Raw genomic sequence first — 21,441 nt, 5'->3', positions numbered from 1 at the left:
GTCTTTCCAGATCCACTTCTGCCGTACCACGATCCTCCCCTGAGTCCCTTCAGCCTCCACTCAAAACACTTCCTCTGGTTCCATCCGACTGCCCCCTCCCCCTCCTCCCCCTCTCTCCGCCCCTCCCCCCCCCCACCCCCCACCTGTCCTTCAAAAGACCCGACTTCTTTAAGACACTCAAGTCGTCTCCTTCCTTCCATCGACCTTCAGCTTCAATCCACTTTTTCGACTTTCCCGATGATCTTCTCCTCGAAGATGGGCAGGATGGCGTCGTCCTCGCGTACCTCCTCGAACACCACGCCGCAGTCAAACTCGTCGCTCACCTTCTTGAAATAATACCTATGCGTTTTTTTTCCCGTTCAGGAATGAGAAGGAAAGACAGAAAAAAAAGAATCAATCCCTGTCTCCTGAGCCGTTCGGCCATTGTGTAGTAGTGTGCCTGGTGCCTGTGTATGGTAGCCATTGTGTAGTGTGCCTGGTGCCTGTGTACGGTAGCCATTGTGTAGTGTGCCTGGTGCCTGTGTACGGTAGCCATTGTGTAGTGTGCCTGGTGCCTGGTGCCAGTGTACGGCAGCCATTGAGCCTGCGTAGCCCAAGGTTGGGTGCTACACAGTGGTGGTGGTGGTGGTGAAGGAGGCAATTTCCACCCTACATTGTGGGATCAGCGCTTTGAGTGTCTAGAAAAAAGCGCTACATAAATGTAATGAATTATTATTATGATTATGATGTTTGACTCACCTGTAGCTCCCTCTCTTCGTCAGTAGCTCCTTGAACTGCCCCAGCGTGACGACCCTCCCCTTGACGGACGTTCTGTACGGTATGGGTTCCCCGCAGAAGTAGTAGGCGACCGTTATGTTCTCACAAGGCGGCCTCTTAGGAGCTTTATGTCTGTCAAGAGAACAGAGACGCTTGTTAGTTTATTATTCATATACCAGTCGGGTCTTTTTTTCTCTTTTTTTTTATTTTTTTACCCGCATGATTTATCTGTAGACCTCTCTTAATAAATTAATATATTCCCAGGTGAACTGCTGAGACCTCACTCCTCGGAATAATACAATGGTGTGTGTAATTGTGAGATAATCACCACCAAAAAGGCAAATATTTAAATATATTTAACAGCTTAGTTCAGTCAGATGGATCGTAGGGAGACCAAAACCATATGCAAACATCCCATAATGCGACTGCGTTTTGGAGAAAGACCGAATGAATCCTCCTCTCTTTTCATAATAATGGGTCGACAGTCGCAGTGTCTAGTGTCTCTCTCTCTCTCTCTCTCTCTCTCTCTCTCTCTCTCTCTCTCTCTCCCTCTCTCTCTCCCTCTCCTCTCTCTCTCTCTCTCTCTCTCTCTCTCTCTCTCTCTCTCTCTCTCTCTCTCTCTCTCTCTCTCTCTCTCTCTCTCTCCATCTCCTCTCTCTCTAAAGGAATGGACAGTATCGTCAGAGGTATATCTGGGGGGGTATCTCTCTCTCTCTCTCTCTCTCTCTCTCTCTCTCTCTCTCTCTCTCTCTCTCTCTCTCTCTCACACTTAGGTGTCTTGCTCAAGGACACTTCGACACGCTGCCCGGGAGGAGCGGGAATCGAACCGGGAACCTGCGGACGACTGTATTAATAATAATAATAATAATAATAATAATAATAATGCCACTCACTACTAATGTTATCACTATCATCATCATTATGACTTGCACTTTACTACCTACCCTACCTGTACCCCCCCCCCCCCCCCCCCCGACCGACCCCTCCCCCCATGCTGCTATGACACTTGACTTTCTCCGAAGGGATTATTAAAGGAACACTTGACACTTGACTTGACTTACAGCCGCGGCTGCTGCTGCTGCCAAGATACCCGCCTTTCATCATCCGTCGGCTAAATCAGCTCCTTCGCTCCCCCGTCTCTGAATCACTAAACCGTCCGTCTGAAGATCAAACAGATACCAACGTCTGACGGGGGGAATATCAAAGAGAGACTTATCGGGAAACTGCCGCCCGTCTGCCTGTTCTACTAACGCCAGAGCTTCATATCAACAACCTGCAGTCCATCTGCCTGTTCTACTAACACCAGAGCTTCATATCAACAACCTGCAGCCCATCTGCCTGTTCTACTAACACCAGAGCTTCATATCAACACACTGCAGTCCATCTGCCTGTTCTACTAACACCAGAGCTTCATATCAACACACTGCAGTCCATCTGCCTGTTCTACTAACACCAGAGCTTCATATCAACACACTGCAGTCCATCTGCCTGTTCTACTAACACCAGAGCTTCATATCAACAACCTGCAGTCCATCTGCCTGTTCTACTAACACCAGAGCTTCATATCAACAACCTGCAGCCCATCTACCTGTTCTACTAACGCCAGAGCTTCATATCAACACACTGCAGCCCATCTGCCTGTTCTACTAACACCAGAGCTTCATATCAACAACCTGCAGCCCATCTGCCTGTTCTACTAACACCAGAGCTTCATATCAACAACCTGCAGTCCATCTGCCTGTTCTACTAACACCAGAGCTTCATATCAACACACTGCAGCCCATCTGCCTGTTCTACTAACACCAGAGCTTCATATCAACAACCTGCAGCCCATCTGCCTGTTCTACTAACACCAGAGCTTCATATCAACACACTGCAGCCCATCTACCTGTTCTACTAACACCAGAGCTTCATATCAACACACTGCAGCCCGTCTGCCTGTTCTACTAACACCAGAGCTTCATATCAACAACCTGCAGTCCATCTGCCTGTTCTACTAACACCAGAGCTTCATATCAACAACCTGCAGTCCATCTGCCTGTTCTACTAACACCAGAGCTTCATATCAACAACCTGCAGTCCATCTGCCTGTTCTACTAACACCAGAGCTTCATATCAACACACTGCAGTCCATCTGCCTGTTCTACTAACACCAGAGCTTCATATCAACAACCTGCAGTCCATCTGCCTGTTCTACTAACGCCAGAGCTTCATATCAACACACTGCAGTCCATCTGCCTGTTCTACTAACACCAGAGCTTCATATCAACACACTGCAGTCCATCTACCTGTTCTACTAACACCAGAGCTTCATATCAACACACTGCAGCCCATCTGCCTGTTCTACTAACACCAGAGCTTCATATCAACACACTGCAGCCCATCTACCTGTTCTACTAACACCAGAGCTTCATATCAACACACAGCAGCCCATCTGCCTGTTCTACTAACACCAGAGCTTCATATCAACACACTGCAGCCCATCTGCCTGTTCTACTAACACCAGAGCTTCATATCAACACACTGCAGCCCATCTACCTGTTCTACTAACGCCAGAGCTTCATATCAACACACTGCAGTCCATCTGCCTGTTCTACTAACGCCAGAGCTTCATATCAACACACTGCAGCCCATCTGCCTGTTCTACTAACGCCAGAGCTTCATATCAACACACTGCAGCCCATCTGCCTGTTCTACTAACGCCAGAGCTTCATATCAACACACTGCAGTCCATCTGCCTGTTCTACTAACACCAGAGCTTCATATCAACACACTGCAGTCCATCTGCCTGTTCTACTAACACCAGAGCTTCATATCAACAACCTGCAGTCCATCTGCCTGTTCTACTAACGCCAGAGCTTCATATCAACACACTGCAGTCCATCTGCCTGTTCCACTAACACCAGAGCTTCATATCAACACACTGCAGCCCATCTGCCTTCTCTACTAACACCAGAGCTTCATATCAACACACTGCAGCCCATCTGCCTGTTCTACTAACACCAGAGCTTCATATCAACACACTGCAGTCCATCTGCCTGTTCTACTAACACTAGAGCTTCATATCAACACACTGCAGTCCATCTGCCTGTTCTACTAACACCAGAGCTTCATATCAACAACCTGCAGTCCATCTGCCTGTTCTACTAACACCAGAGCTTCATATCAACACACTGCAGTCCATCTGCCTGTTCTACTAACACCAGAGCTTCATATCAACACACTGCAGCCCATCTACCTGTTCTACTAACGCCAGAGCTTCATATCAACAACCTGCAGCCCATCTGCCTGTTCTACTAACTCCAGAGCTTCATATCAACACACTGCAGTCCATCTGCCTGTTCTACTAACACCAGAGCTTCATATCAACAACCTGCAGTCCATCTGCCTGTTCTACTAACACCAGAGCTTCATATCAACACACTGCAGTCCATCTGCCTGTTCTACTAACACCAGAGCTTCATATCAACACACTGCAGTCCATCTGCCTGTTCTACTAACACCAGAGCTTCATATCAACACACTGCAGCCCATCTGCCTGTTCTACTAACGCCAGAGCTTCATATCAACAACCTGCAGTCCATCTGCCTTCTCTACTAACACCAGAGCTTCATATCAACACACTGCAGTCCATCTGCCTGTTCTACTAACACCAGAGCTTCATATCAACACACTGCAGTCCATCTGCCTGTTCTACTAACACCAGAGCTTCATATCAACACACTGCAGCCCATCTGCCTGTTCTACTAACACCAGAGCTTCATATCAACACACTGCAGTCCATCTGCCTGTTCTACTAACACCAGAGCTTCATATCAACAACCTGCAGTCCATCTACCTGTTCTACTAACACCAGAGCTTCATATCAACACACTGCAGTCCATCTGCCTGTTCTACTAACACCAGAGCTTCATATCAACACACTGCAGCCCATCTGCCTGTTCTACTAACACCAGAGCTTCATATCAACACACTGCAGTCCATCTGCCTGTTCTACTAACACCAGAGCTTCATATCAACACACTGCAGCCCATCTGCCTGTTCTACTAACACCGGAGCTTCATATCAACAACCTGCAGTCCATCTGCCTGTTCTACTAACACCAGAGCTTCATATCAACACACTGCAGCCCATCTGCCTGTTCTACTAACACCAGAGCTTCATATCAACACACTGCAGCCCATCTGCCTGTTCTACTAACACCAGAGCTTCATATCAACAACCTGCAGCCCATCTGCCTGTTCTACTAACACCAGAGCTTCATATCAACACACTGCAGCCCGTCTGCCTGTTCTACTAACACCAGAGCTTCATATCAACACACTGCAGTCCATCTGCCTGTTCTACTAACACCAGAGCTTCATATCAACACACTGCAGTCCATCTGCCTGTTCTACTAACACCAGAGCTTCATATCAACACACTGCAGCCCATCTGCCTGTTCTACTAACACCAGAGCTTCATATCAACACACTGCAGCCCATCTGCCTGTTCTACTAACACCAGAGCTTCATATCAACACACTGCAGTCCATCTGCCTGTTCTACTAACGACAGAGCTTCATATCAACAACCTGCAGTCCATCTGCCTGTTCTACTAACGACAGAGCTTCATATCAACAACCTGCAGTCCATCTGCCTGTTCTACTAACGCCAGAGCTTCATATCAACACACTGCAGCCCATCTACCTGTTCTACTAACACCAGAGCTTCATATCAACAACCTGCAGTCCATCTGCCTGTTCTACTAACACCAGAGCTTCATATCAACACACTGCAGTCCATCTGCCTTCTCTACTAACTCCAGAGCTTCATATCAACACACTGCAGTCCATCTGCCTGTTCTTCTAACACCAGAGCTTCATATCAACACACTGCAGCCCATCTGCCTTCTCTACTAACACCAGAGCTTCATATCAACACACTGCAGCCCATCTGCCTTCTCTACTAACTCCAGAGCTTCATATCAACACACTGCAGTCCATCTGCCTGTTCTTCTAACACCAGAGCTCGGGAGGTAGAGAAGTCGTCTGGCTGGCAATCCGGAGGTTCCCGGTTCGATTCCCACTTCTCCAGGGCAGCGTGTCGATGTGTCCTTGAGCAAGATACTTAACCCCTAATGGACCTATCTCAAACCCTGCCCTCTTTTCTTGATCCTCCAATCACAACTGTCGCTTACCTCGGACAAAAGTTTGTCCGAGGTAAGCGACGGTTGTGATTGGAGGATCAAGAAAAGAGGGCAGGGTTTGAGATAGGTCTATTGCTCCCAATGAGCAGGTCGGCACCTTGCATGGTCGCCTCCGCCGTCGGTGTGTGAATGTGTGAGCGAATGAGTAAAATGCGAGGAACAACTTGTAAAGCGCTTTGGATAAAAACTAAAGCGCAATATAAAAAAGCAGCCATTTACCATTTAATATCAACAAACTGCAGCCCGTCTGCCTGTTCTACTAACGCCAGAGCTGGGGACTAGAGAATCGACACTGACTTGGACTTGCCTGCTGAAAGACTTGAGACTTGGATGTGTATAGAATATGACTTGGAGACTTGGATGTGTATAGAATATGACTTGGAGACTTGGATGTGTGTATAGAATATGACTTGGAGACTTGGATGTGTATAGAATATGACTTGGAGACTTGGATGTGTATAGAATATGACTTGGAGACTTGGATGTGTATAGAATATGACTTGGAGACTTGGATGTGTGTATAGAATATGACTTGGAGACTTGGATGTGTATAGAATATAACTTGAGACTTGGATGTGTATAGAATATGACTTGGAGACTTGGATGTGTGTATAGAATATGACTTGGAGACTTGGATGTGTATAGAATATGACTTGGAGACTTGTATGTGTATAGAATATGACTTGGATACATGGATGTGTATAGAATATGACTTGGAGACTTGTATGTGTATAGAATATGACTTGGAGACTTGTATGTGTATAGAATATGACTTGGAGACTTGGATGTCTATAGAATATGACTTGGAGACTTGGGTGTATAGAATATGACTTGAGACTTGGATGTGTATAGAATATGACTTGAGACTTGTATGTGTATAGAATATGACTTGAGACTTGGATGTCTATAGAATATGACTTGGAGACTTGGATGTCTATAGAATATGACTTGGAGACTTGTATGTGTATAGAATATGACTTGGAGACTTGGATGTGTATAGAATATGACTTGAGACTTGGATGTGTATAGAATATGACTTGGAGACTTGGATGTGTATAGAATATGACTTGGAGACATGGATGTGTATAGAATATGACTTGGAGACTTGGATGTCTATAGAATATGACTTGGAGACTTGTACGTGTATAGAATATGACTTGGAGACTTGGATGTGTATAGAATATAACGTGAGACTTGGATGTGTATAGAATATGACTTGGAGACTTGGATGTGTATAGAATATGACTTGGAGACTTGGATGTGTATAGAATATGACTTGGAGACATGGATGTGTATAGAATATGACTTGGAGACTTGGATGTGTATAGAATATGACTTGGAGACATGGATGTGTATAGAATATGACTTGGAGACTTGGATGTCTATAGAATATGACTTGGAGACTTGTACGTGTATATAGAATATGACTTGGAGACTTGGATGTGTATAGAATATGACTTGGAGACTTGGATGTGTATATAGAATATGACTTGGAGACTTGTATGTGTATAGAATATGACTTGAGACTTGTATGTGTATAGAATATGACTTGGAGACTTGGATGTCTATAGAATATGACTTGGAGACTTGGGTGTATAGAATATGACTTGAGACTTGGATGTGTATAGAATATGACTTGAGACTTGGATGTCTATAGAATATGACTTGGAGACTTGGATGTGTGTATAGAATATGACTTGAGACTTGGATGTGTATAGAATATGACTTGAGACTTGGATGTGTATAGAATATGACTTGGAGACTTGGATGTGTGTATAGAATATGACTTGAGACTTGGATGTGTATAGAATATGACTTGGAGACTTGGATGTCTATAGAATATGACTTGGAGACTTGGATGTCTATAGAATATGACTTGGAGACTTGGATGTCTATAGAATATGACTTGGAGACTTGTATGTGTATAGAATATGACTTGGAGACTTGTATGTGTATAGAATATGACTTGGAGACATGGATGTGTATAGAATATGACTTGGAGACTTGGATGTCTATAGAATATGACTTGGAGACTTGTACGTGTATATAGAATATGACTTGGAGACTTGGATGTGTATAGAATATGACTTGGAGACTTGGATGTGTATATAGAATATGACTTGGAGACTTGTATGTGTATAGAATATGACTTGAGACTTGTATGTGTATAGAATATGACTTGGAGACTTGGATGTCTATAGAATATGACTTGGAGACTTGGGTGTATAGAATATGACTTGAGACTTGGATGTGTATAGAATATGACTTGAGACTTGGATGTCTATAGAATATGACTTGGAGACTTGGATGTGTGTATAGAATATGACTTGAGACTTGGATGTGTATAGAATATGACTTGAGACTTGGATGTGTATAGAATATGACTTGGAGACTTGGATGTGTGTATAGAATATGACTTGAGACTTGGATGTGTATAGAATATGACTTGAGACTTGTATGTGTATAGAATATGACTTGAGACTTGGATGTCTATAGAATATGACTTGGAGACTTGGATGTCTATAGAATATGACTTGGAGACTTGTATGTGTATAGAATATGACTTGGAGACTTGGATGTCTATAGAATATGACTTGGAGACTTGGATGTGTATAGAATATGACTTGGCGACTTGGATGTCTATAGAATATGACTTGAGACTTGTATGTGTATAGAATATGACTTGGAGTTTGGCTGCTCAGGACTCAACCAGACTTCCGAAAGTGAAACTTTGGCGGATAATATAGACTCCGTTTGTATGCCACAACGCAGCACTACCGCCCTGTTTCTATTCTTACCTCCATCTCAAAAGTCATGGAGAAAATAGTCTACGAACAGGTCGAAAAGTACCTGGCGGAAGAAAAATCGAATCTACGAATTCCAATCTGGCTTCAGAACATCCCACTCCACTGACACATGCCTCCTCTATTTGAACGACCACATCAAACAAAATACTGCGGCATGGTCATGCTGGACCTACAAAAGGCCTTCGACACTGTCAATCACTCCATTCTGATTGACAAGCTAAAAGCAATTGGTTTTGATAGTTTATCAGTGAGCTGGATGCAATCCTACCTGGAGGGGAGAGAACAGATGGTGGAGGTAAACGGTACTCTACCCCCCCCCCCCCCCCCCCCCTCACAGTGAGCTGTGGTGTTTCACAAGGAAGCATACTAGGACCGCTACTGTTCCTAATTTATGCAAATGACATGTCGTCAGCCTGTGACTGCAACTTGTTCCTGTTTGCGGACGACTCAGCCCTGCTGGTCTCTGACAAGAACAAGCTGCAGGTTGAAAAACCCCTCAGCTCGGAACTAGGCAAAATCTGCATATGGCTCGCAGACAACAAACTATCATTACACATGGGCAAAACAGAGTCCATTCTCTTCGGTTCAAATAACAAACTCAGCAAGACCGACGGCTTCTCAGTTACAGTGGGTGACAATATTGTCACAAGGAAAGATGAAATTACCTACCCGGGTTCCATCCTAGAGGCAAATCTTTCCTGTGACAAAATGGCATCCAATGTAATCAAAAAAGTCAACCAACAAACTAGATTATTGTACCTGATCTCCTCTCTGGTAAACAAGAATACCCTGAAGACTCTGGCAGGAGCACTCATTCAAAGGTACTACGACTATGCTTGCACCCCATGGTACCAAAGCACCTCAAAGGCGCTAAAAACAAGATTACAAAAATCACAAAACTAACTGGTCAGACTACTACTTGACCTTACCCCTAGAACCCACCTCACCCCTGCCCACTTTGACAACCTAGGATGGCTTAGAGTAGACGACAGAGTACAGCAACTTGCAATGGGCCTGGTCTACAAGATACACCTGGTGATGTGCGCGCGCTGGAGGGGAGGGACCCAAGTCTGTCTCCCCACCCACTCCAAAGCCATAACTCCCCCTCCTATGACGGCAACTGTAGTCTAAGCCCCTCCCCTCTGGTCCTAGCTAATGGCAACTGTAGTTAGTACAGGCCAGAACCTCTCTCCGTCCTCCCTCCCACCCCTAACCCCTCCCCTTGGGGTGCTTCTGAAACACACGGACTCACGGCTAGAATGAACATGTTTCAACAAATGTGCATTGTTTGTATTAATTTAGGGTTGTGCCATTATTGCTATACAAATGTAATAATTGTGAATGATTAACTGTAATGAGTTGAATGTGTTGTTTCAAGCATCCTGGACTTCCAGGGACAACGATGTAAATAAGTCATTGCGCCTTTTTCGTTTCTATCCTTGACAAAAGCAAATATGTGATGTAATGATCTGTATATGTTTTTACTGTCTAAAATAAATCAAATCAAATCAAATCAAATCAAACACTATACGACTAAGGTACCCATGTACATGTCAAAATACTTCCCAAAGGTCAGTGAATACCACGATCACAACACCAGAGGAAGCTCAACAAATCATGTTAAACCCAGATTCGGCTCAAACAAGGCACTAAACACGTTTCGCAATTATGCCACATCAATGTGGAACACCCTACCAAAAGCTGTAAAGGAATGTGAATCCCTACCCACATTCAAAACCGCTCTTAAAGAGCACCTACGGGAGGCTGCAATTCTAAACTGGCCACCGTAAATGTCCAAACCCCCCACCCCCTCCTAATAGACAATCTCCTCCCCACAGCATGTATCCTCTCCCAGCCGTATGTATATTTCTCTCCCACCCACCCACCCCCTCCAAATGTACAGTCTCCTCCCCACCGTATGTATATTTCTCTCCCACCCACCCACCCCCTCCTAATGTACAGTCCCCTCCCCATCATATGTATATACTCTGTCAGGATCTATGGGTAACAGTACTGTATATTTGAATACCGTTTATGTCACAAATGTATCAGTACTAAATACCTGTATGTCCCTATGCCATAAATGTCATGTATGTTGTGTATGTCATAAATGTCAATATGAATTGAAAATGGGGGACCAAGACAAACGTCTTTCTCTGGTCTGCATCCCCTTAACAATTGTGTGTATTGAGCCGTACTGTATTGTACCCATTCTGCAATATGTTAAATAAAGTTTTCATTCATTCATTCATTCATTCATTCATTCATTCATTCATTCATTCATTCATTCATTCATTCATTCATTCATCATTCAGCACAGCCACCTGGTGGTTCGGTGGTGTACTGCAACCCACACGTTGAACTGACGTCACGTGGAAGTACGCCGGTCTAGCTCCCACGCGACAGCCGACGTTAAAGCATATCTCTGTCTTTAATCCTCCAGACATGAATGAATTCACTCAACACAACCAGACACAACACGATACAGACACAGACACACACACAACCAGACACAACACGATACAGAAACACACACAACCAGACACAACACGATATGACATTAACCCTTGCAGGTGTATATTCTCACATGTGAGATTAGAACCTTTGAGAACAGAACATTCCCGTGGCCATTGAAAGCAATAGAGTTGTAGAATTCCAAGATAGAATTCTGTGAAAGAAGAAACAAAAATACTCAAACCTGAAAGGGTTCCAACGAAACACAAGGATGTGGATTCAAGGAAACTACGGGGTGATATTATTAAACTACATACATACATACCAGGGATGGGCAAAACTCACAAAATTGCTATTCGATAGTCACTGGGAACTATTCGAATACTAATAAAAAATCGTACAAAAACGTTGCTACCGTCTAACATCTCTCTTGTCTGTTCTCCCCGCTGTTAACACACCGTTATGCTACCTGGCTAGCGAGCGAGCTGTACCCAGCATGCCGTTCAGTGGTGTAACAGTTAATAGGGTCCCCCCTCTCAATACACTACACAGTGTAGGTGCCCGGGGGGGGAAACGAGGGGAAATACATTTTTGGAGATAAAACGATATTGGTATAAAAAAGTTCTATTTTGAATTGAACGACTAAACTAATATTTATTTTTAAATCGATGCCCGTCCCTAATACATACACAACACATTTAATTAGTACCAGTAATCACTCGTTATTGATTACTAAAGTGCCTAACTCTCCACCTGGATCTACAGATTACACAAACAAGCGGCCTCCAGTCTCACACACACAGAGCCTTGGAACAACAAGCCGACAGAGGGGGAGGGGCACGGGATGTGAGGTGGGGGAGGGGCTGCGAGGTAGGGGAGGGGCTGTGAGGTGGGGGAGGGGCTGTGAGGTGGGGGAGGGGGTGCTATGACCTATGGGGATAGAGGTGATGCTGGGATGATAGGTGATGCTGGGATGATAGGTGATGCTGGGAGATAGGTGATACTGGGATGATAGGTGATGCTGGGATGATAGGTGATGCTGGGATGATAGGTGCTGCTGGGATGATAGGTGATACAGGGATGATAGGTGATGCTGGGATGATAGGTGATACTGGGATGATAGGTGATGCTGGGATGATAGGTGATACTGGGATGATAGGTGATACTGGGATGATAGGTGATACTGGGATGATAGGTGATACTGGGAGATAGGTGATACTGGGATGATAGGTGATGCTGGGATGATAGGTGATACTGGGATGATAGGTGATACTGGGATGATAGGTGATGCTGGGATGATAGGTGATGCTGGGATGATAGGTGATACTGGGATGATAGGTGCTGCTGGGATGATAGGTGATACTTGGAGATAGGTGATGCTGGGATGATAGGTGATACTGGGATGATAGGTGATGCTGGGATGATAGGTGATGCTGGGAAGATAGGTGATACTGGGATGATAGGTGATACTGGGAGATAGGTGATGCTGGGATGATAGGTGATGCTGGGATGATAGGTGATACTGGGATGATAGGTGATGCTGGGATGATAGGTGATGCTGGGATGATAGGTGCTGCTGGGATGATAGGTGATACTGGGATGATAGGTGATGCTGGGAGATAGGTGCTACTGGGATGATAGGTGATACTGGGATGATAGGTGCTGCTGGGAGATAGGTGATATACTGGGGGAACTGGTAATTGGACATACTCAGACCCGGAGAGTTCACTGTCAGAGACGGCGGGCAGCGCCATGCCGGGAGGGGGGAACACAGCGGGCCTGACGGCCGTGCGACCCCTCTGGATGACCTCCAGCACATACCTATAGGAGACCCAACGACCCCCAGGGGTTAAACACAAGGTGGGCCTCAGGAGAGGGAGGGAGGGGGGGAGGGGGGAGGTTGGTGTGAAACGGACTAGCGATCATTTCAGTTTCAAACCTTTATTTCAACTCGTGAAACTCTTGAGGTTACCCTCATTTACAGCGACGGCGAGCTTATAATAGAAGACACAGTTTATCAGCCATTTCATACATATATAGGAACAATAAATAAGAATAAAAATAAACAATAAATAAAATCGGCTAGTTACAAGTTGACACACTTTTAAATGCAGCAAGAGAAGGAAGAACCTTGAGCTTTAGTCAGTCGGAGGACGTTCCAGGTGTTGGAAGCATCAAAGGAAAAAGCAGTTTTTCCTAGTTGATTAATTATATTGTTTACACTGTTAATTTGATCTCATATTTTTATATTCAGATCAAATTTGATTGCCTATATGTCTTTCTACTATTTCCCTGCCCATACCCGTACCTCCCCTCCCCCCTCCCCCACACTGCTATGATGCCAGAATTCAAAGGGGATCAATAAAGGAATATCTTATCTTATCTTATCTCAAACCCCACAGGCCTGCCTGGTTAAAAATTAAGGATAAATAAGTTACTGTTGCCTGGTTAAATAAAGGTTAAATAAGTTACCGTTGCTTGGTTAAATAAAGGTTAAATACGTTACCGTTGCTTGGTTAAATAAAGGTTAAATAAAGGTTAAATAAGTTACCGTTGCTTGGTTAAATAAAGGTTAAATAAGTTACCGTTGCCTGGTTAAATAAAGGTTAACACTATGATCGCCGTGGACAAGTTTACACGTCATTCCTAGCCATGCTCATTCTGCCGAAGACGCCGTAACTCGTCTTTGATGTCAATATTTCAAAAATCTGTCATCGAAATCATATTTCCTTTCCGGAGCCCTGAGACACACTGCAAAGCTCCACTCAACTCTCTAGCGGTTCAAGAGCGCCATCTGGTGGCCGATCGGCAGATCGCCAGCCGGAAATTAACCTTTGAACCGGTAGTGCTCATCCATATGTGGTCCGGGCACTCGCTATCGTTAGAGAGACTCCGTATTGACACAGTGAACATCGATCGGTGCAAATAACTCGAAAAAACAACATGATTTGGACGTATATACTATTATACAACCTGGAAATGGATCGGGCATTTCTCCATCCCATAATAGAAAAAATTCTGTTCCACGCTCATCTGCCAGCGGCGCGAGGAAGCCACGGTAAGATTCAGCGTTATATTCTAACGTCTTCTATACTAACTGATCTGATGAACATATGACCCACACTAGATGAATCATCTAACGCTGCCCACGGAATTATAAGCGATCCCCCGCCCATCCGGTCATCATCAGATGATGCGTAGAAACTTCTAGAACCACGTCCAGTTGAAATTTTTTATCTCGCACAGATTCCTACCAAACTGTATTTGATCATCAATATAATGCATTTGGGGCTATAAATCACGTTCTGAAGAAAGCTGCAGAAAACGATAAAAACATACTTATACTTTAGACCATATTTTAGTATGAATATGTGAATGAAAAAGTTTAACGTTGCTACACCCTGAACAATACTATAGGACATTGAATGGGCCATAATAATGGCAATTTAGCAATAGAATTTAAAAAGTTATAGCCCTGCAAAGAAGGGGAACTTCTCCATAGACAAATAGAGCTGGCGAGGGATGGTAAATTATTAATTTAACCCATGGCGATTAAAGTGTTAAATAAGTTACTGTTGTTTGGTTAAATAAAGGTCAAATAAGTTACTGTTGCCTGGTTAAATAAAGGTTAAATAAAGGTTAAATAAGTTACTGTTGCTTGGTTAAATAAAGGTTAAATAAGTTACCGTTGCTTGGTTAAATAAAGGTTAAATAAGTTACCGTTGCTTGGTTAAATAAAGGTTAAATAAGTTACCGTTGCCTGGTTAAATAAAGGTTAAATAAGTTACTGTTGCCTGGTTAAATAAAGGTTAAATAAGTTACCGTTGCTTGGTTAAATAAAGGTTAAATAAGTTACCGTTGCCTGGTTAAATAAAGGTTAAATAAGTTACCGTTGCTTGGTTAAATAAAGGTTAAATAATTTACCGTTGCATGGTTAAATAAAGGTAGAATAAGGTACTGTTGCATAGTTAAATAAAAGTTAAATAAATTACCGTTGCTTGGTTAAATAAATAAAGGTTAAATAAGTTACCTTTGCTTGGTTAAATAAATAAAGGTTAAATAAGTTACCTTTGCTTGGTTAAATAAATAAAGGTTAAAGGTTACCGTTGCTTGGTTTGGGTGGTCCCAGACTTCTTCTTCTCCTCCTCCAGCCTGCGACGGGCCTCCTCCAGCTGGGTGAGGGGGTTGGGGGCGGGGTTGGGGGGCATGGTGGGGTCCTGGATGAAGGGGTGGGACGGCTGCACGTTGTTCCTCAGCTGGGCGCTGACCCAGGGATGCACCGCCCCCGGCCGCTCCACCAAGCCCAGCCGAGACGCCTCGTGGCCCGGGCCCTTCTTAGACCCAGTGATGCTCCTGGAAGACAGAGAGGGGGGTAGCTTAGTTTAGGTTAAATGTAAGACTTTCAAATACCTTTTAACTCATTCCCCGCCAACAACGAGTTTACTCGTTATTGGGCGCCATGTGTTGAACGCCAACAACGAGTAAGCTCGTTATTTGGTCCGTTTTTCTTTTTTCCCGATTTTAATATTCTATTCAATGTCACGGAACTGTATGTTGCCGTTAAAAGGCTTACTGGGAGCCTGAGGGTGCAGTACCAGCCAGATCCGGCTAGGTGGCAGTATCGAGAGTGCAGTAAACCCTGTTCCAGACCGTGTGTTACATTTAAATCCCTCCAGGCGCTAAATTTAGACGGAGCAGAGTAAATCGCTTTATCCGACCACTTCGAAACACATCTGGCACACTCGATCCATAAGTTGTGCCAAATTATGTCCGGGACCAGATGGACACCAATACTGGAAATCACGATCAGACAATTGGAATATTCTTTTTGGAATACCCCCGACCAAAGGTAAGGACTATCTGACATCAATTTCAGCTTGATCCAACAATGTTTTCATATCGATCCAGCTGATCGGCGTCTGTAGTGTTCAACACGAAAGCCAAAGCATAAAAAAAGACCCCCCCCCCCCACCCCCCTTTCATGCATTCATGATGAAACATAATACCTATTATATACATTTGATTTGGAAATAGTAGCGTGTCCAGGCAAGAAACGCCAATGCTTATAGTAGAATACACGTAGCGCCCTATAACTCAGCTTTTCAGGAATGATCCCGGATCACTCCTAAACTATACTTATATTCACTACGGGATAACGCGCGAACGTATACATGAAAAATGTTTATCTTTTTTGCATCTTGGACGGAAGAAAGTCACTGTCAAATGACTATAGTATTGTCTCCATAGCTATCATATAGAATATAGATATATAGCTCTACAAACAAGGTGACGCACCACTATCTTTAAAGCGTGGCCTAGCTAGAACGGGTCAAGGCTAATGCCTGGCGCTGAATGAGTCAAGGCCTTAAATTGAGAATTATGAATTTAAGACTTTTTTTTTTTTTTATCCACTTTTTCTCCCATTTTCTATATTTTCTCCCATCCCAATTTCGTATCATCCAATTCAACCCTCCCCTGTCACGGACGCTGTTTCTTGCCTCCCACAAGCCGGCTGCAATGTGGACTAAGTCATACATAGCACGAGTCCCCTCCGGTACTTGAGGTAACAGCAGTCGCATCTTTTCACCTGCGCAGCTCGACCTCTCAGTGGCGAGGAGTAACGCGTGGGAGGCTCACGCTGCCCCCGACACTTCCTGATTCCACTGTGCAGGCGCACCAACCGACCTGTAGGAGTCGCTGTCCACAACGCCCGATCCCCACCCATCAGTTTCCCCCCCCCCTAATACGGCCAATGTGTATTAGTACGGACGACCAGCTAAACTGAAAGCAAATGTGGAGCACTGGGCTCGAACAGGCGAGCCCAGCGTCTCCGCATTCGTGGCGAGCGCCTTGCCCACTACGCCACGTAGCCGCCCGAATTTAAGACTTTTTTTAAACTTTTGAAGACACCCTGCACATGAACACGGCCGCCCCGCGCCCCCCCCGGCTCTCCACTCACCCGTAGGGACTCTTCTTGTGGCGGGTCGACTCCTTCTCTCCGTCCATCATCCACATCAGGATCTTCTGGTTCCTCTCCACCTCCTCCGGGGGCCGCGCCCCCTCCTCTCCCTTCTTCGGCCCTCGGGGGGGGTCGGCGGCGGCGGCGGGGGGACCCAGAGACTTGGACCCTCCCCCGTAGTGATTCTGCTCCGCCCCCCACGAGGGGACCCGCGTGGTGGCCGCCTCAGCCTCCGCCTGCTGCTCCCTGGGCCTCCCTCCCCCTCCTCCTCCTCCCCCTCCTCCCCCTCCTCCTCCTCCCGCGTGGTGGCCGTGGTGCGTGTGTTTGTTGTGGTGGTAGAGGTGGCTGCCGGCGCCGGCGGTGGTGGTGGCCTCGCCCCCCTTCGGGCCCGGCCTGGCCGCCGGATGCTTGCCCCCCCCCTGCTGCTCGGGGCCCCCCCCCCCGCCGGCCTGGCCGGGTGACTGGCAGCCCGGGGTCCTCATGACCCGCTGGACGTGGTCGTCCAGGATGCTCTCGGGGTTCTCCTCATGGGCGTCCCGCAGCAGGAGGCCGTGGTAGTTGGCGTCTGCGTAGCGCGGGGGGTTGGGGTGTTGGTAGTGTTGTTGTTGTTGTTGTTGTTGTTGTTGTTGGGGGGAGTGGTGGTGGTGGTGGGGGCCGGGGGGGAGTCTGTGGTTGACCAATGAGGTGGCTGCTGTGGAGACGTCGCCGTCGTCGCCCTCCTCCTCCTTCGGTGAGGAACGAAAAAACATCAAGGTTTGATTAGATTCAAATGTGAAATATCAAAATAAATGGTAAATGGCTGCTTTTATCCAAAGCGCTTTACAATTTGTTCCTCACATTTTACCCCGTTCACTCACACATTGCATGGCAACCGTGCAAGGTGCCAGCCTGCTCATCGGGAGCAATTAGGGGTTAGGTGTCTTGCTCAACACTTTGAGTGCCAACGACGAGAAATCTCATTAGTTCATGCCATGCGTTGAGTGCCAAGAACGAGAAATCTCGTTATTTAATCGTTATTTTTTTTATCATCGATTTCCATTCATTGTTCATCAATCTAGCCTCACGTTACCAGTGGGGATCTGTCTGAGCTCGAACAGGGAAAATACCGCCCCCTATCGTCTCTCCGGATGGTATTGCACCCATTGGATTGGACTGAATGAAATGGATGGGAGAAAAAGAGTCCGGAATCCACATTTTACTTGTCAGGCATGTAACCGGAGACGATTCCACTCATTGCCGACCCTCAGAACAGCGTGGAATATGTGTTACCAGTACCCAGCGTTGGATCAATAAACGCGATTGATATTTGGAATGGCGATCAGGAATTGGAATAATCCTTTTGGAGAACATCTGATCTGAGGTAAGGAATCTATTTTACCAGTCTTGGGATAATCAGAGCTCTTTTCACCTATATCTCAGCGTGTCCCATATGTGTGTGTGTGGCTGTGAGTGTGTGTGTGCTGATCAGGAAATAAGATAATACATTTTCAGCCCGCTTCTCTAGCGTGCATAAGTGCACATACTATCGATAATCTAGCGTTTATTTGAAAACGATTCATCAATAGGCCGAAAAATGACAACGTGTTTTGTGTATTCCAGTAACGCGCGATTCCTGCAGAATCTTTTTTTTTCTTTTTCTGGAAGTTAAAAAAAACGAGCGTTTTTCAAAATGGTATAAAACGGAAATGAACCAAGTGGAAGGTTTGATGTGGTGTGGCAGGCAGGCAGCCCTTTATTTCTTATGTGGGAACGGTTGACTACGTCTCTCACCTCCTGAAACAAGGACACTGTATTGTAATGACTTTGTACTATGAAGTGCTCTGTGAACTACTGCTTTTTAGTATTCTCGAGTTTGTTTTGTTTTGTTTATGTGCGTATGTCTGTTACGTCTGTAATGTCTACTGTAACGTCTAAACTGTAATAAAAACACATTGTCCTAAAAAAATTCTTTAAAAAAACAGCTGAGAATGATAAGTAACATGGTGAAGCTATTTCAACGTGTCTCTTTTTACCACAAATATCCATCATTTACATAAACTTTTTCTTTAATAGATTTTTAGATTAGATTAAAATGTATTGTCATCATGCAGCACACCGACGTTTGGCATCCAACCAGAGTGCAAATGTAACAGTAAAGTGCAACAGTAATATACAATGTACAGGCGATAAACTGGATATAAAATATATAAATTATTACAACTGAGTAATAGTGCTAATCAGATGTATGTAGAGAGTTGTAGTATTAATATGTACAGTGATACAGGTAAAAAACACTATGGTATATTAAGTCATACTGGCCAGCAGTGTAACTAGTAAGAGTAGGATATGTACAGATATAGTTTATAGTAGAGTATAATGCTAATCAGATGTATGTAGAGTTGTATAATTAAGATGTAGTATTATTAGTTGTAGTATTAAACAAGTAATAGAGAAAGCTATTAAAAGATATTTCAAGAGTAACAAAAAGCATGTAATTAAAATGAGCAGCATATCTATTGTACATTCAGGTACCATCATTGTCACATTCTAAAAAAATATAATCTACTCAGTTGGGAAAACCTGACCCTATATCAAAACGTCTGTCTAGTTTTTAAAATAAGTGTGGATTGGCTCCTCCTCCTTTGTCCGGTTTCATCAACCTCAAGTCTGGCCTCAACCAAGGAACACTAGAGGTGCGGCAAGGGGGGACTGTACAATCCTTTAAAAAAAAGTGTATTTGGCCAGGCCGTCTTCTCATACAGAGCATTCCCACCAATGGAACTCAATTCCTCAAACAATTAGAGTGTCCACATCATACCATTCATTCAAGTGCAGGGTTAGGGAATGGCTCATTGATAACCAGAACTGTCAACACTGAGGTGTCTGTATGTGTATGTGTGTGTGGATATGGATATGGTGCGTCTGTCTATGTCTGGGTCTCTTAATATGTCATGATGTGCTCTGTCCTTGTGTCCATGACTGTATTGTGACCTGTATCCCTACTATGTCTATGTGCTTTTGTTGTGTTTTTATTCTAATGTATTTATCTTGATTTTATTCTGTTTTTATTGCTAACCCTTTTTTTACACAGGATTTTAGCCTGTACCTTTCTGGCAGGAGACTACCAATGGAACTTAGCCTTTTGGCTAAAATTGGGTGCATTTACATTTGTAAAATGTTTTATTAATGTACACTGTCCCCCTTGAACAAATAAAGTAAACCTAACCTAAACCTAAACCTAACATATCTATTTACACGCAAAATCCCATTCCTACCACTTTTTATTTTGTATTTAACTTAATTAACTTAAACTTAATTCAACTCTGAAACATTTAGATGCACTTTCTCACCAACGCACTAATGAACTGTGTTGCTAACTGATTTATTTAATCATTGATTGAGTGTCTTATATGTTCTTTCATTTCATACCTTTATTTCAACTCGTAAGACACTGAGGTTACAGCGACGATGAGCTTACAAAACAGTTTTTATCAGTGATGTCTTGCATATAGGCACAGCAAATAAGAATAAACAATAAAAGAATCAGCTAAGACAGTTACAAGTCGACACACAGTGTGGTCGGAGATCATACTTTTAAACGCAGCGAGAGAAGGAAGAACCTTCAGCCTCAGAGTCAGTCAGAGGACGTTCCAGGTGTCGGAAGCATCGAAGGAGAACGCAGTTTCTCCTAGTTCAGAGCAAACTGGAGAAACCCTGAGAACCAACCAGTCATTTGAACGTGTAGAATAGTTCCAAGATTCCATTCCAACAGTGTTGTGATGTAAGAGGGAGGTTAATAAGGGCTTAAAATAAACAAATACCAATGATAGTTACGCCTTTCAACCAGAGAAGGCCATCCAACCTTTTCATAAAGGACACAGTGGTGGGTAGCATATATATAATAAAAGACACAGTGGTGGGTATCATTATCTATCACCCGTAATACATCTGAGGGCAGAATAATGGGCAGAGTCAGTGGTTTAAGAGTTGACTCATGTTTTTCATACACTTCTTAATGGACTTTGAATATTTTATATGCATATACATTTTTGTTTATTTTTTTAACCTTGTTGCACTGCTCTGGCATTTTGTTTATGTATGTAAGTACACGAAATCTTCAATCTTTTATAATCAAAAGATGAATTTCTTTATCCTTTTACCCAGTCGACATTTAATGTCCTCAACAACAAAGTGGACACACAACTTGCTGTGGACACTTCAAAAGCACATGAACCGTGACGCGTGCCGTACTCATTCCAACCAGCAGATGGCAGAGTTTCACAGGGCAACATGCTAACA

At 44.3% G+C, this 21,441-nt stretch overlaps 1 protein-coding gene across 1 annotated transcript; it reads right to left on the bottom strand.

The window, feature by feature from the left end:
- Positions 1-212: 212 nt before the first annotated feature.
- Positions 213-17,912, bottom strand: axin1 (axin 1; the record flags this gene model as incomplete). Its single annotated transcript, XM_084328321.1, has 6 exons — positions 213-339; positions 739-888; positions 12,915-13,025; positions 15,309-15,557; positions 17,164-17,348; positions 17,466-17,912. 6 exons carry the CDS (start codon positions 17,910-17,912, stop codon positions 213-215), a joined length of 1,269 nt encoding a protein of 422 aa, XP_084184447.1.
- Between the last annotated feature and the right edge of the window lie 3,529 nt (positions 17,913-21,441).

This window comes from Notolepis coatsorum (assembly GCF_963971535.1).
Source record: "Notolepis coatsorum genome assembly, chromosome: 14".
NCBI classification, from domain to species: Eukaryota; Metazoa; Chordata; class Actinopteri; order Aulopiformes; family Paralepididae; genus Notolepis; species Notolepis coatsorum.
The sequence above is the reverse complement of the archived record's forward strand: the minus strand, read 5'-3'. Positions and strand labels throughout refer to the sequence as shown.